Source organism: Crocodylus siamensis, chromosome 5 (genome assembly GCF_052110815.1).
Source record: "Crocodylus siamensis isolate JL-2025a chromosome 5, ASM5211081v1, whole genome shotgun sequence".
In the NCBI taxonomy this organism is placed as follows: domain Eukaryota; kingdom Metazoa; phylum Chordata; order Crocodylia; family Crocodylidae; genus Crocodylus; species Crocodylus siamensis.
Genome location: NC_143399.1, coordinates 81,687,258 through 81,701,593, shown reverse-complemented (window position 1 = coordinate 81,701,593; position 14,336 = coordinate 81,687,258). Strand labels below are relative to the sequence as shown.

At 38.7% G+C, this 14,336-nt stretch overlaps 1 protein-coding gene across 4 annotated transcripts in view; it reads right to left on the bottom strand.

The window, feature by feature from the left end:
- TMEM245 (transmembrane protein 245) overlaps positions 1-14,336 on the bottom strand; it is a 149,731-nt gene that overhangs the window by 87,107 nt on the left and 48,288 nt on the right. For 3 of the 4 annotated variants that reach the window (XR_016442650.1, XM_090049554.1, XM_090049552.1), the window contains exons 6-7: positions 11,758-11,927; positions 6,278-6,301 (exon numbers count right to left, since the gene is read on the bottom strand). Coding sequence is in view for 3 of the 4 variants with exons in the window: in XM_090049554.1 (XP_089905680.1) it covers positions 6,278-6,301; positions 11,758-11,927 (194 nt within the window). In the remaining variant the exon portion in view is untranslated. The remainder of the gene's footprint in view (positions 1-6,277; positions 6,302-11,757; positions 11,928-14,336) is intronic. The other variant, XM_090049553.1, reaches the window with a different exon arrangement.

Sequence of the window (14,336 nt, the reverse complement as noted above, 5' to 3'; positions counted from 1 at the left end):
ACAGAAGGATTGGGCCTACAGACCAGATGTGGATCATGGATTAAGTGTGCTACCAATTTTAAGCCAGAAAGAAGTATGCTCCAAGAGCGTTTACATGTGCCATTAATGCAAAGCAATAAACTCCAGAGCTCACTGCTCCAGAGTTTATTGCTTCCCAGGCACTGCATTTAGACATGTGCCCAGAAGCACAGCCTTGTTGAGCTGGGTTGGAGCAGCCGCACCCAACAGAGAGCCCCAGGGGTCAGCCTGCAAGCCTGGGGCTGCTCCTGCCTGGCTCAACATACTGCAGAGGGGGTGGCTGGGATATAAAGGTGCTTCAGTGTGGAGCTAGTCAGCATGCAGCCCCTGCACTGAAGCACCATCGTGCCCCATCCAGCCCCTCCAGCATCTACATGTGGTGCTGCATAGTAAAAAAATCTGCAGCAGGACAATACTTATATTTACAAGTACTATTCTGCTGCAGAGCTTATTAGTTTACTCCAGCCTAACTGGCCTGCACATGTAGATGCTAAGACATTTACTGTGGAGCTAACTAATCTACTTGGCACTAAATATGTAGTGTAGATACGCCTTCCAGGTATCAAAGGCTAAGGAAACACTGGTTTAAGTTAACCTTCTGTACCTGCCCCTGCTATGTACTACTTTCTCAATCTAAAACATAACTCTGGCTTTTATCAAAATGCAAATATGAGTTAAAGTTAATTTAGGGAAGTCTTAACTAATATACGATGACTCTTATTTCCAGGGTCTTTTTCCACGCACTTGAAACAAATAGGATTTTTTCTTATGTTATTTTGTGCGTCCAAATGCACTTACACAATTGCGTATTGATAAATATTGGTCCTTGCACAAAGTTTGCAATCCTACTGAACATGTAGTGTAGACAACTCAAGCATCTGATAGATAGCTACCTAGCAGGTACACAGTTCTTTACTCTTGTACTCATCAACCATAATTCTCAAACTCTAATCAGTCAAGAATCTCCAATTAATACATTAGACACCACAGGAGAGAGGCCTCCCATGCTCTAAGCTTAGAGAGGCTTGGTATACTTGATTGTTGAAATAGAAATGGTAATAAAAATGGTATTTAAAGGTTTGCTTTTGGGAATTGGTGGATTGTGATGAGCTATGTGCCTGTGTGACACAGAGAGACTGACCATCAACAGCCACAAATCAAGAGTCATCAGGAGGGAAGGAGAATAGAAAAGCAGAGACTTGAGAATAACAAAGGGGTCCCTCCCCTTCCCATCCCTCCTCCCTGAGAGGGTCCCCAAGAGGATCCCCTGCCCCCCAGGAAGTATCCCCAAGGCCACCATGAATAGAGAGCAGACCACCAGCCTACTTCATCCACCCCACTGGAAGGGAAGTGGGGGATTGGGGGGAGGGGGGTGGGCTCAGCATTCTACCTCCAGGCTGCTGACATGCTAACATCTGACACCTAAGAGACAGCCTCAGAATAAAGACTGCATCCTGGTCAGTTGTACTTTGACTCTGATGACAGCCCTAGGATTTGGTAGATGCACAGAATTGCTTGATTGTTTGTATTCTTTTCTGTTATTACTGTGTATCAATAAATTAGCCTATTGTTAAATGGAAAGGTTGTGGTCCATCTGAGGGTGGTAATAAGGTATCTGGTTTCTAAATCCAGAGACAATTTAAGCCTAGTACTTAAGAGTGCTCACCCAGGAATTTAGGGACCAAGGTTCTAACCCTCCCTGTCACCCTGCAGGGGGTTCAAATCTTCATATTTCCTGCCTTGTTAGACAGTACTCTAATCACTAGGCTACAGGGCAGGTATTATCCAATTTCCTCCAACTGTGTGTAAGGGCCATTGAACAAGCATAAGCTGATCAAGTCCATTTGAAACTCCAAGCCACCTGCTGCACAGACATGCTTAAAGAGAATCTGGACAGCAACATGTAGGAAGTCAGGCCACAGGAAATGGCTGAATTAAGGTGCAACAACCATAGAAATGAAAGTATGATCTTTGTAACGTTAATTCAGTAATGCCTTAACTTTAACCTACAACTAGCTCCTAACCATATTTCCTGATGAATCCCACTACCTGCCTTTTCAACATGTAAAAAAAAGTCCCAGCTGTTCTGCACCAGGACGCTCATGAAAACTGAGTTCTATCTGATAAAGATGTCACATCCATGTGTATAAGTTAAACTCCTGAATGTTTTATATTTATCCCTGAATCCAGTCAGTGTTTCTCTAGATCACTGATGCTCAACTTTTAGGCCCTGCAGCCACATGAGTGGTGTAAGACCACTCCATGGGACATACAGGACCCCATGCCAGGCACTGCCCCCTCAATGCCCCACTTACTGAGACCTGGTACTGCCCCATTCTGTCATCCTACATGCCAGGATTATGCCAGGCACTGCCCTTGCACTCCCATCCAGCACGCAGGGTCCAGGGCTCTGCATGGCTCTGGAAATTTAGCCACTGTTTCCACACTGCCAAATTTCCAGACCAAAAGGGAGCCCCCTACGTTGGATGACAACACCATGGGCTGGATCTGGCCTGCAGGCCAGGGGTTTAGTGCCCCGTTAAGTCATTCTTCCTATGCCCTTCTCACAATTATGTACATGCACACAAACACATGAAAACATTCTAGACAGCAGCCAGAGATTTAAAAGTTTTAGTTTCAATTTTAAGCCTCTAGAAGTTATTCATCAGCTGCAGGCAAATATGCTCATGATATCTGAGACAGTGCAGTGGTAGAAAAAAGGCTAAGCTCCTAAACTACAGAAGGTCATACCTCTTAAACAAAAAAAAAGAATATGGATTTATGGCATATGGTCAATGAAAGTTATATTAAAGGGTCAAAGGAGAGTGGCATCTAATTCATTGTTGGCAGAATTATAACATGAAAGGGTTTCTTTATAGTTAAGTCTACATGAAATTAGTGAGTATGGGCATCTTACGCTCTATTTTATGCTAAAACAACTGTTGCAATTTCTGTTTACTTCCTCCCACTCTAAAATGAGGCAAAATAGAATATTTTCCAACAAGAGTTGAAAAAAAAGTGACCATTCAGCACCACAGATGCTACTGTGCAATTACAGAAACAATTTTTTACATTTATATGAACTAAGTGCAGGTGAACAGCCAGATTAGGTTACCTGGACAGCTGTCCACATTAGGATCCTGAAGTTCAATAGGAATTGAATACAGACAAAGCTGCTACCAAAAGAGGAAAATGTTTTGAAAAATTCCTACTGTAGATAATGCAATACAGAGAAAGTCTTCCTAGCTCAATGTAAGCTATTCTTTGTTCTATGCTAGCTAAGTAACATTAAATTAATTGAAAAAATGTTTAATGGATAAGAATTTGTGTATAACGTAAAAGCAGTCCCTGACAGAAACTTCTTAATGACAGAACCTTTTGTTCTTATCTTCTGCTCTTAAGAGCCATAAATCAACTACTATTTCAGATCCTCACCTGTCTTTGCATAACTTAAACATATAGCTCCTAATGTATCATTAGAAGTTTGGTTTAGCTCTCACATAAGCATTTTCCTCAAGAGAAGATAAAGTTGTAAAAGTAGATAGTCACAATTTTTTGTGCTTCAATCAACTCCTCTCTTTCCATACACTGGGATGCTTTTTATAAAATTAAGAGGCATTAAGAATTTACCTGACAATTTTGGTTGTACAGTATCATGATCAGCATAGCATACACTAGATAGTCTTAATGTAGCATGGAATTTTAAATACAAACACATTTCCAAACTCTCCCTAAAGCAAGCATAAAAAGTGAAAAATTATTAGTTTGAAGTACCTTTCCAGCTAGTGACTAACACACCGACATTTCACAGGAAATTAGTCCAAAACTGTTTGTTTGTTTTTTATAGGCTAGCCTATTAAAAGCCACATTAATGTTCAGCTAACAATGACTGCAACTGTCTAACAACTTTTAAATTCTAGTAAAGTTCAGGAAACCTAATCCACAAATCTGTTTTTAACTACAAAGTCTAAAACTAGATAAGAAAAAACATGGAGTTATACACAAACTTCTATCCATAGATAAGGGCACCATGCCAATGTATTGCAGGGGTCTAAACATGTCATTTGCAAACAACAATTCTTTTCATTTTGGTTGTGCATACTTATTAAAAGGTGCACCAATATACATTTTTGGGACCAATACCAATAGCCGATATTTAAGGAGGCATATTGGCCAATACCAATCTGATTTCCGATACCAGCTGCCTCCAGCTGGTAAGTCCGTTGTGGTGGAAGGGAAGAGGGAGGGAAGAGCTGGGGCTGTGACAGGTAACTGTGGCATGGGGAGCAGAGTGGCGGCGAAATCTGGGGCAAATGCAGCAACCTCCCAGCGCCCGCTCCAAGCCCAGCCCAGCCACCACTGAGAAGAGCCCCACGCAGCTCATCCCACCCCACCCTGCACAGATCCAGGGGGCACATCCTCCCCCCCCAGTATCCTCCTGGGGTACAAGCAAGCAGCAAGAGCCGCCTCTCCCCTGCCTGTGCAATGCTTGCCCCTCCCCCTCCCACACTGCAGGGGACGATGATCTGCACACCCCTCATTGCCTTTCCCTCCCACCTCCCATTCCACCACACCAGACTTACCAGCTGGACACAGCTCTCCACGCTGCTGGCTGTGCCCCTCGCTGCCTGAGTACAGCCCAGGCATTTATCAGCCAAATTATTGGCTCCATCAGGCTGATAGTTGATACAGCCAGTTTTCTTTATATTGTTGCTGATCTGATATCGGACTGATGCATCAGTCCACCTCTAATACTTATGAAATTAAAACATGTTGTAGTGCAGAAATAACCACGACCAAAATAAGGAATCTAGGATGAAATTAAAACAACATACCATCAAAAAGCCCAGAGATGGTTCAATTCTACTCCCTAACCTTAACTGTTCCCTTTCATCTAACATTCATTTATAAACCTGGCAGCCTTCCTGCCTTTCACATGTACACTTAAAGAAAACTGTATACTGAGACCTTGCCCACTAGCAAGATGCTAGATTACAGACCACAGAGTATAACAGGGGTCTACCCAAGTCATGGAGGGACTTAACAGTTTTCATGGGTTGATTGCAGCCTAAAGCTCTAATTCTGCGGTCATTTTGGGGTGGCCTTTTCTATTCAGTGTCAGCTATTTGGATTCTCCCATGTGTACAGAGATGATAAATGACAGTAAAAGGCTGTCCCTGAAAATTCTGCCCTTTCCAGATGCATGGTTCAACCCATCTTTCATATATCCCATTTGAACATTTTAACTTAATTAGTTTAGATATGCATCTACAACTATGAGTCCCTCAGTACTTTTGTTTGGGAAATTTGCTTTGTCTGAGATATATTTTAATAACCTTGAAATACAAAAACTATGAAGACTACATTATTAGAAGATAATGAAGACAGAACAGTAGGGAATCCTACAGATTTGACGTATTACAGAGTTATCTTTCCCCAATGCCCAATGTTCCTGTGAATCTGCTAAGCTCTTCCAATAGTTAACACTTCAACTACAGTATGGATTTTCCACGATTCCAGATGCCGCTGGCCAGCCACTATAACTAGACTGGTGTAAAGCTCCTGCTGATGGGTATAATAACTTCATCCTACTTGGAAACATAAGTAAGCAAAAATGGTGCAAAAAAACAGTCTATGCCATCTCAATTACATTGCTTTTTCTACAAACTACAGGGAAGGAAAATTATTGTTTAAGCCTATGCATTGAATATTCTTTCTTCCACTAGCCACTCCTGCCTTAGTGCTGTCTCAATAACTGGTATCTTTGAGGCTGTTTTATTTTTCCCTTTTGAAAATGTAGATTAATTTGGTGATTTTGAAGGTAATACACTTCTATCACTGACTGCAGGTGAATAAAGTAAGAGCTCTGCATGGTTTCCATGCCTATCTTTGGAAACACTCCCCAGTTATTATTGGCACTGCTGTCAAGTTTCTCCTGAGCAGAGAATGCCAACAGAATCAAGTTACATGTTGGTTTTGTGAAGTATATAAATAGTAAAAGTCAAACTGTTCTTAAATAGTAAAATGTTTTGAACTCCAAAGTACCCTGCTGCATCAAACAATTAACTTCATGAGTTCATTTTATTAAAACAAGGTAGATCAGGTGGTATTGCATGACCTTTAGTAGCTTATACCAGGAGCAAAGGGAAAAAGAAAAGATGCAGGGAAAAAATAAGCAGCAAGACATGTTAGAAAGTGTTCATGCAGCAAAAAGACACAGAGTGCATTAGCTGGAATCACAATCCATCTCTTTATTTACCTTCTTATTAAGCCAATGCCACAGCTTGTTGGTGGCAGGGGTAGATGAAGAGTGGGCGAGAAAAAGACAAGAAGACAGCAAAGGATTATTGAAGAATGCAGTAATAGTATGAAAAAACAAACAACAGAGACAGTAATCCACAGAATGAAACGTGAAATCATTCCAGGCCCAACAATAAATTACAACAGGAAAGAAAGCTATTGTAAAAACCTGCAATGCAATAATCCAGGTTTTACCAACATGCATGTTATTTAGAAAGGAAAAGAAACCCAAAAAAACCCAACTTTACCAAAATGTTTGGCAACCACAGTTGAACAATTTTAAAACAGCTCTCAATCTGCACCAGTATGGCTTGAACAGTCATAGATTAGGATCCAAAACTTCCAAGATCAGTGCAGTATAGGTGAAAACATTCTTTGGAAAACAGGAGCGTTACTAAATATCAAAAACAACGCATCAGACACTTGTTTTTGAGCATCAAGTTCCCAATCAGAAACAATTAATGGTCAAATTTCAATCGCGCTCAAAATGTCATTTGCCAACTGTTTTAAAAACATGAAACATTTTTGTGTTTTAGTAGTATTCCTGCATTCAGACCCAAGTCAAATAATATGAAAAGGAATAGGAAAAATATTAAATTTGCCTGACATACACAGCAAAAGATCACAGATCCAATCACTTATTCATATAGGCTGTCTATAATCAGGCAGGTTGTGCAAACAATAGAGGACAGGTATATCATGGTGCTTAGGGTTAGAAGGGACCTAAACAGATCATCAGGTCCAACCCCCTACCCTGGGCAGAAACAAGTCCGGGGGTCATATCACCCCAAGTTAGGAGAGAGTACTACCTGACTTGGGAGCCCATTCAAGAACCTGGCAGCCTTGACTGTAAAGTAATGTCTCCTGATGTCCAGCCTGAACTTTCTCTCTAATAATTTGTGGCCATTATTCCTAGTAACCCCAGGTGTTGTAGAACACCTTCTTCCTAAATCATTGTTTCCTTCTGGAATAGAAATTTAATTCTAATAGCTCTCACCCAAACTAATCATACACCCATTTTATGACCTTGTCTGTCGTGTAACTTCAGTCACTAATGGCAGTGAATGGAATAGTTACCAACATAACTACTATCTATGCAAACCTCAACTGTAGACAAAAAACTGAAGTTCTTATCCATCTGCTCATTCTTCCTTAAAAATAGTGTAACTCCACGAATAGAAGCTGTGCCTTTTCCTTGTCTACACTTGGGGCTTGTACCATTAACTGGCCACCAGTGACTGAAATTGAGATGCATTCCCAATATAAAAACAAAACCTAAAGAAGTGTTTTGTATTAAGCCAAAATTCCAGAATGCAGATCAAAGTGCAGCTTATACTGAGAGACAAACATACACAGATTCAGTAACAATGCAAAGCACAAAGGTATCCAGTTATGCAACATACTATACAGCTTAAGTGCATCTGTTCCTATGGAAACATGAACAGAAATGGGAAACTACAAGAGCTTGAAAAACCTCAGTTGCAAGATTCTGATCAGTTCCCCATCTTCCCAGGAAAGAAATGTTTTATCAGTAAAATGATGTAATAGGGCTGATATTTAATACTCCCACCTCCCTGGCATGTACCTTTGTCTTGCTTTCATGGAAACAAAGTAGAAAAAAATAATCTAACATGACAAGATAACCCATTTCACTGTAAGTCTCTTTTCTTTTAAATAGACTTCTACAGGATAGTCTAATGTATCCTGCCCTGCCCCCTATAATGGTTATAATGATCTTATAGGGAAAATTAATGCTACTCCATTAGCATTAATGGCAATTAATAAAAGCAACGTAACTTCCATCCATCAGAGTAATTTTTTTCAATCTTTAGTCTCCTAAGACATACCAGTAGGTACAAAACCCAGGAAACAGCAATGATATGCAGGAAAACATCAATGCCCTCAAATACATGCACTATATACTGACCTCCAGCCAGTTTAAATTTTAGCAATTTAATTCCCATTGTATATTGACAGACAGAATCTTGGGTGCTTTTACCCAAGCCACAAGTTGGTTTTTTTTAAGTTTGGTTAAACCAACTATTTACAAAAGTAGAATTTAACAAAAGTAGAATTTAACAATGTATGTATGTTTAATCCAGTACTTTCTTCACTACTCCATCTGAAAGCTATTTACATTATGCTACCAGGTCCTAAAAGATTTTCTGAAGAAGATGCGTTTCTACACACTAGTGAAAGTGCAGAAACGTCTGTTCCTATGTTTCTCAGGTGTTTTTAACTGTGTGCTTAATTTAGAACTTAAAGTACCCATACTTGACTCTGGTAAAAAGACTGAACCACCTACCTATAATCACCAAGTGTCAGACTATGGTCTACTACATCTAGAAAAGATCTTTTGGTAAGTATACAATGAATTCAAAATATACCAAAAAGTATATTTCCCTTCATTAATAAAATATATTCACTGACTAACATAAACACAATCCTCTTTTATGAAAGCCTGGAAAGATGCATGGAATTATTCAGTGGACAAGCAAAGTCCCATGACCACACCGGGTTGACCAGGACAGCTGTCCAAGTACAAATAAAAATGCAAGTGGGCACTCACTGTGTAAAGAGTACAGCAGGCTGAAGCAAAGATTTAGTTTAAACTATTTAGAAAGTATGTGAATAATACCCATATATTTTACATTTCTTCAAGGGTGGAAGAGTGGCGGCATCCAATTTCTGCCCCCTGCTCCCACACTCTCTTCACCCCTCAGAAAACTTCCAGCCTCTAGGTGTTATGTATGTATGCTGTTAGCAGAGGAGTAGTAAAAGGAGGAAGATCAGCAAGGGACATCAAATATATTAAACACTCTTCATTTACCTAGTCTAAAACAGAACAGTAACAAAAAATGGACAATTAGTTTCATTGGCACCTGCTGAGCTTTCTAGTACTCCCTTTTGTTCAGCTGCTGGAAGAAAAAAATAAAAATAAAAAGCAACACCCGTCTACTTTTCACAACCAGAACTTCTCAAATGGGCACACCCCATTTATCAGCAGAGAAAGAGGAAGGAAGTTGAACAGGCACTACTTTCTTATTTCTTTTCCTCAACAGATTAAATAAGTGCTTCAAAATGAATCAGTGCTGAGAATCTGCTGAGCTCACTTGGAGCCCTCTCCCGCATGCTTCCTTTAATTTTTTTTCAACTTAAGGAGGAGGGAAAAGAATCTCTCTTCCTGGCCCACCATATCCAAAACTAGGAGATTTTCTCTGGCTGAAGAGGACACATGCTCCTCCAGATGCATCTTCACTCTCCATCCATCCCTTTCTCTTGGTGGCAGGACTTCTTGCCTGTCTGTATAACGCGCCAGAATGTTAGAAACATACATCACTATTGTATAATTTAGACATGTGTTAGAAACAAACATCAGCAACAGTTTATTTACATAAGGCTGAGGCTTAGTACCCTGCTTCTGCTAACAGAGAAACACCAATGTCATAGGTGGTATTTTCAGGGGAAAGGAAGTACAGATGATCACTAAAAATCTCTAAATTATAAAAGACACTATTAAATTGGAAGTGATTATATAGTCTCTCACTCTCAAAAAAAAACAGGAGCAAAACATATCAAGCCAGGGTATAAGACCAATTCTTACTTTTCCATTATTCTTATTATACCATTTTAAAGTTTCATAACTTAAATTATCTTAATATATACCCCCAAAAAATTCACTGAATTTTAATGGTTCCTACCAAACAAAAACTTATAGTTATGGATTTCAACTGAAATTCAATGCATCAGACACTAGATTCATCACCCCTTTCTCCATCATCGTTAGTAATTCCATCACTTACCCTAGCCTACAAGCTTGCAAGATGGGGGTTTTTTTATTTTTTGTTTTATTATACCAAATATGTGCCACCTCCAAAATCCAGCTGGTTTTATTTTTTACAGCTGCTCAAAGATTCATCAATCCTATTAAAAAAAAATCTACTAAAGCCTCCCTTTCTCCACCCTCTGATATACTGATCTTTCATATCTCTACTCAGTTTAAGTTACCTACCTTATCCATTGCTTTATTTAATCCCTGTTCAAATGTCTTTACTTGCTCCCTCTTGCCTCCCTGTGAATTCAATTTCCTCATTCTCTTTCAAATTCTTCTCCATCCATTCAAGCAGACCTCAAGAGCTAAATCAATGCCTACTTAAAGAAAGCTTATAATTCGTCCTACCTCCTACTCCAATAAAACCTTTTCATCCTTTTGCCCAGCAAAACCACTTTGCTTCATTTCCTCCTGTTCTTGTTAATGTTTAGGCCTGCATCTGGCAAATGAATTTGGATGGGCACAGACATGATAGTAAAACAGTTTGCATAGCACAGCCCTTCAGTTTTAAGCTATGCAGGACAAGGACATTTTTGTATTTTACATTTCTGTGGTACAATTTCAGTAGATAATAGCTTAATAAATAAATATTTATTTAAAATAGTTTTGAAAACATTCACTCATTTTCAATATCCCTTAGCAAAATTTAAACGCAAAAGTCCCTTATGAAGATTCACTTAGGCAGTTTCAAATCTTCTTGTAATTTAAGTGTTCCATTATAAAGAAGAAATCAAGAGCATCTTCCACATTGATGTCGTTAACAGAGAAAACCATATGAAAGGTTTATTCTGTCACTTCCTGGAGATCACAACTCCTAACTTTTTCCATACAAGCCTTCTGTGGTGCTGCACTAGGACAACTACATTTAGTAGCTATGTAGCGTAGCATGTGGGTGAAGTAGCTTAGATTCAACCTACAGACTAAAAAAAGAAGCCATTTTGTAACATTAAATTAGCTTAATGTAACTAAGAATATTCAATCCTTTACACTCAGAGATTAAGATTAATGTTTTTATCAGATATCATGACTGACACATGAGAAGTCCCCCTTAACATGTAATTGGGCCATATTATTAGGCTAGCTTAAACTTTAAAGGCTACTTCTGTCAATCACTTGGGCACATCTATATTTTGCATTTACTGTGCCAACCAGTGACATGCCAGAACAGTGAGTGCAGAACAGCAACAATCTCTGGAATAGTGAAGGGTTATGGGCAAGCTAACTAGTTCTGTCTCTAAACAGTACCCAGGTACAGTACCATAATAATATGGCTATACCGATTCCAGTTTGGGAGGCAGTGTGAATGGAGTGAAGTGGCCAATTTTTCTCCACAGCACTGCCTGGTAGAGCTAGATATCAGGTTAATGTTGAGGAACCTAACCTATTTTTCAAAGTTTAAACATGTGCTTCAGCTTGAATAGAGAGAGTAGAGATAGGGTCTAAAGATATGTGGTGGTACATATGTGCACACATGGACGCACACACACTTTTTCATGAAGAGAAAGGTTAACTAGCAACAGACTCACTTTATTTTAGACCAACAGATCCCCAGGACCCAGTCACACAAATAAAACTTTTAGCTTGTTTAAGAAAATTAACTGAAATACCTTGCTGTCAAGTTTTAGCATGACCCTTCCAAGTCCTCTGATCGGCCATGGAGCAAGAGCTTCTTGCCGCTCCTTCACAAAGTTTTCCACAACATGCCACCACGTGCTACAACGTTTTGCCATGAAGTTCACAACTCCGAAGTGGACCACAAGCTTTTTAAGAACCCAAACTGTAATAATAAAGAAAAAAGGAATTTAAGATTAGGAATTTGACAACTGTACCATGTCTGTCTTATTCCTTTCTTCAGTAACTCTTCCCTCCACTGGGACATTTAGGAAAAAAATAGTATATAATTTTTTTTCCCCCTCTTACTAGAAGTACTTTGACATTTTCAAAGCAAAGATTATGCACGTCCTAAAAAAACATTCATCCACCTGAAACTTAAATACCGCCATATAAAAGGCAGCTCCAGATCATCTTATTGCATACACAATAATCTACGGAGCAATTCTACTTATTACATGCATTGAACTGACAGTTTTGTTAAACACCAGCAACATCTCTACTTTACAGAATGAACATGGATAGCATATTCAGTGTATAGTATCTTGGACATGAACCAATTTTCTCTCCCTCAACATTTTTACCTTTTTTGGCTTTCCATATCATTAAACCAGTACCTTTCATGTCAAAGGGAGAGCCATATACTTTCATTTATACATATGTTCAGAACAGCAGGAGCTACAGTTAAGTTTACAACTAAACTATCTTATGGATATCTACATTTCTTTCCTGATAAGTACAAATTCTCTAGATTTGTATTTAGATTCAGCTTGCATTACAAATACATTTGAAAATGTGTTAATTAAGTTACAATTTCTATGTAAACCTGTACTTCTGCATTTCTTGATTATTTTACATTTGCACCCTTAAAAATGCATTAACAGATTTTTGCCTTTAAAATATGCTGGTTAAGAAACTCAATTCATTACTTTGACTGATATTCTGAGACCTGAATTTAAGCCCCCTTCCCCTTCTGCAAATTACTGAAATACAATTTTAAAAAGTTTCATATTGTGAATACAATTATCACATTGATATTATTTCTTTTGTCAAAACTCAAGATGCTGAATGTCATGATTCTAATTAAAAAGTAGGTACTGAGACTTTTGCTTAAAATTTGTGTACTTAACCTACCAAACAGGTAACTACTTGAGAAATATATGATGTACATGGAACCAGTAGTTTAAAGAAAACTGTTAGCAATATAATCATATGAGAAAACTTTAAACTATTATGGAATTCTGTGCTTTTGCACTGCATAGTAAAGATATTCACAGGTAATATATTAAAATGTATTTTAATAATTATTTTTTTCTGTCGATTCAAAACTCCTCCAAACTGAATGTAAAACCTGCTGGCACATGCTACAAAACTATACCACTCAACATTCATAGCATGCATCCCTTACAAATATCTAGATATAAAAAATGTCATGGCCCAAAAGGTCAAATTTTAATGTCTACAGGGAGTTTATCAAGTTTAACAAAAGCCTATTATCTGTAAGCTCTTTCTGTAACCGTTTCTGTTCTTTCCCACAGCATTGCTTATTTTACAATTTTTCCAAAATTTGCTTTACTTGCTTACTCGTGGCACCACCATGTGGCAATCTTGAGTACCAGCTTCTTACCAAGTAATCCTCTTCCTACACTTAGCACCAGCTAAGTGTCCAAAAAAGTTGAAAATATTGTGCAAGGTTTACATCTTGCTTCCAGGGGGGAAATGAAGTCTTACACTGTAGCTTTTTTAATCTAATTCAATTGATAATAAATGCATAAACCAATTAAACTACTGCTCTGCAACACGGGTACAGCTGTTCTTTTACAGAATACACAGAGAGCATGTTTTCTAACATTGTGCTTGCTGTTTAAACAGAGAGAGGGAGAGAGAGAAAAATGGGGGGCAAGCAAAATCAAAGAAGAAGCAACAGGCACTTGAAAATAAATGTGCTCCTAGATATACGCACTCAACACAATGAATGAATGTTTCAGATCTTCCTTGTAGGTTGGCTGCTTGTTCCATGTGGGTTTTAATGACTGGCTTTCGTTAACATTTTACACTGATATTGCTCTCTGTTCTACATGTCCCTCTTCCCAAATAATATAGCATTAAGGGAATACATCATTCTGTTGAAGCAAACATGGTTTAAGCAAAAATTCTAATAGTGAGAAGATGTTTCTGATGCATAAAATGGCAATTAGAGTCAAAGGCCAGTTTATGGACTTTTGGGTAAATCAGCCATTCTTTACATAAAAATCTGTTGCTCTAATGCAAGAAGCCTTTTCTCTTAGGATCATCATGCCCTTGACTTTAAAATATCAACTTAAGTGAACCTGGCTTAACTAGGGGACCTATTGTTAATAAAAGAAAGTCATTTCCAGTCACACTGCTATTATGTGTTTGCTTTGTGTACTTCCTCTCCTTTGACAACCCAATTTATTTTCTTTTACCCTACAATACTTACTGTGATCCAGTGTTCCAAATGTGGCTCAGTTCATGACTGAACCACCCCTTTCCAAGATATGGTTGCAGTGTTAGTCTGAAGTCAGGGAGAAGGCAGGGCAAGGTGGCACCTTAG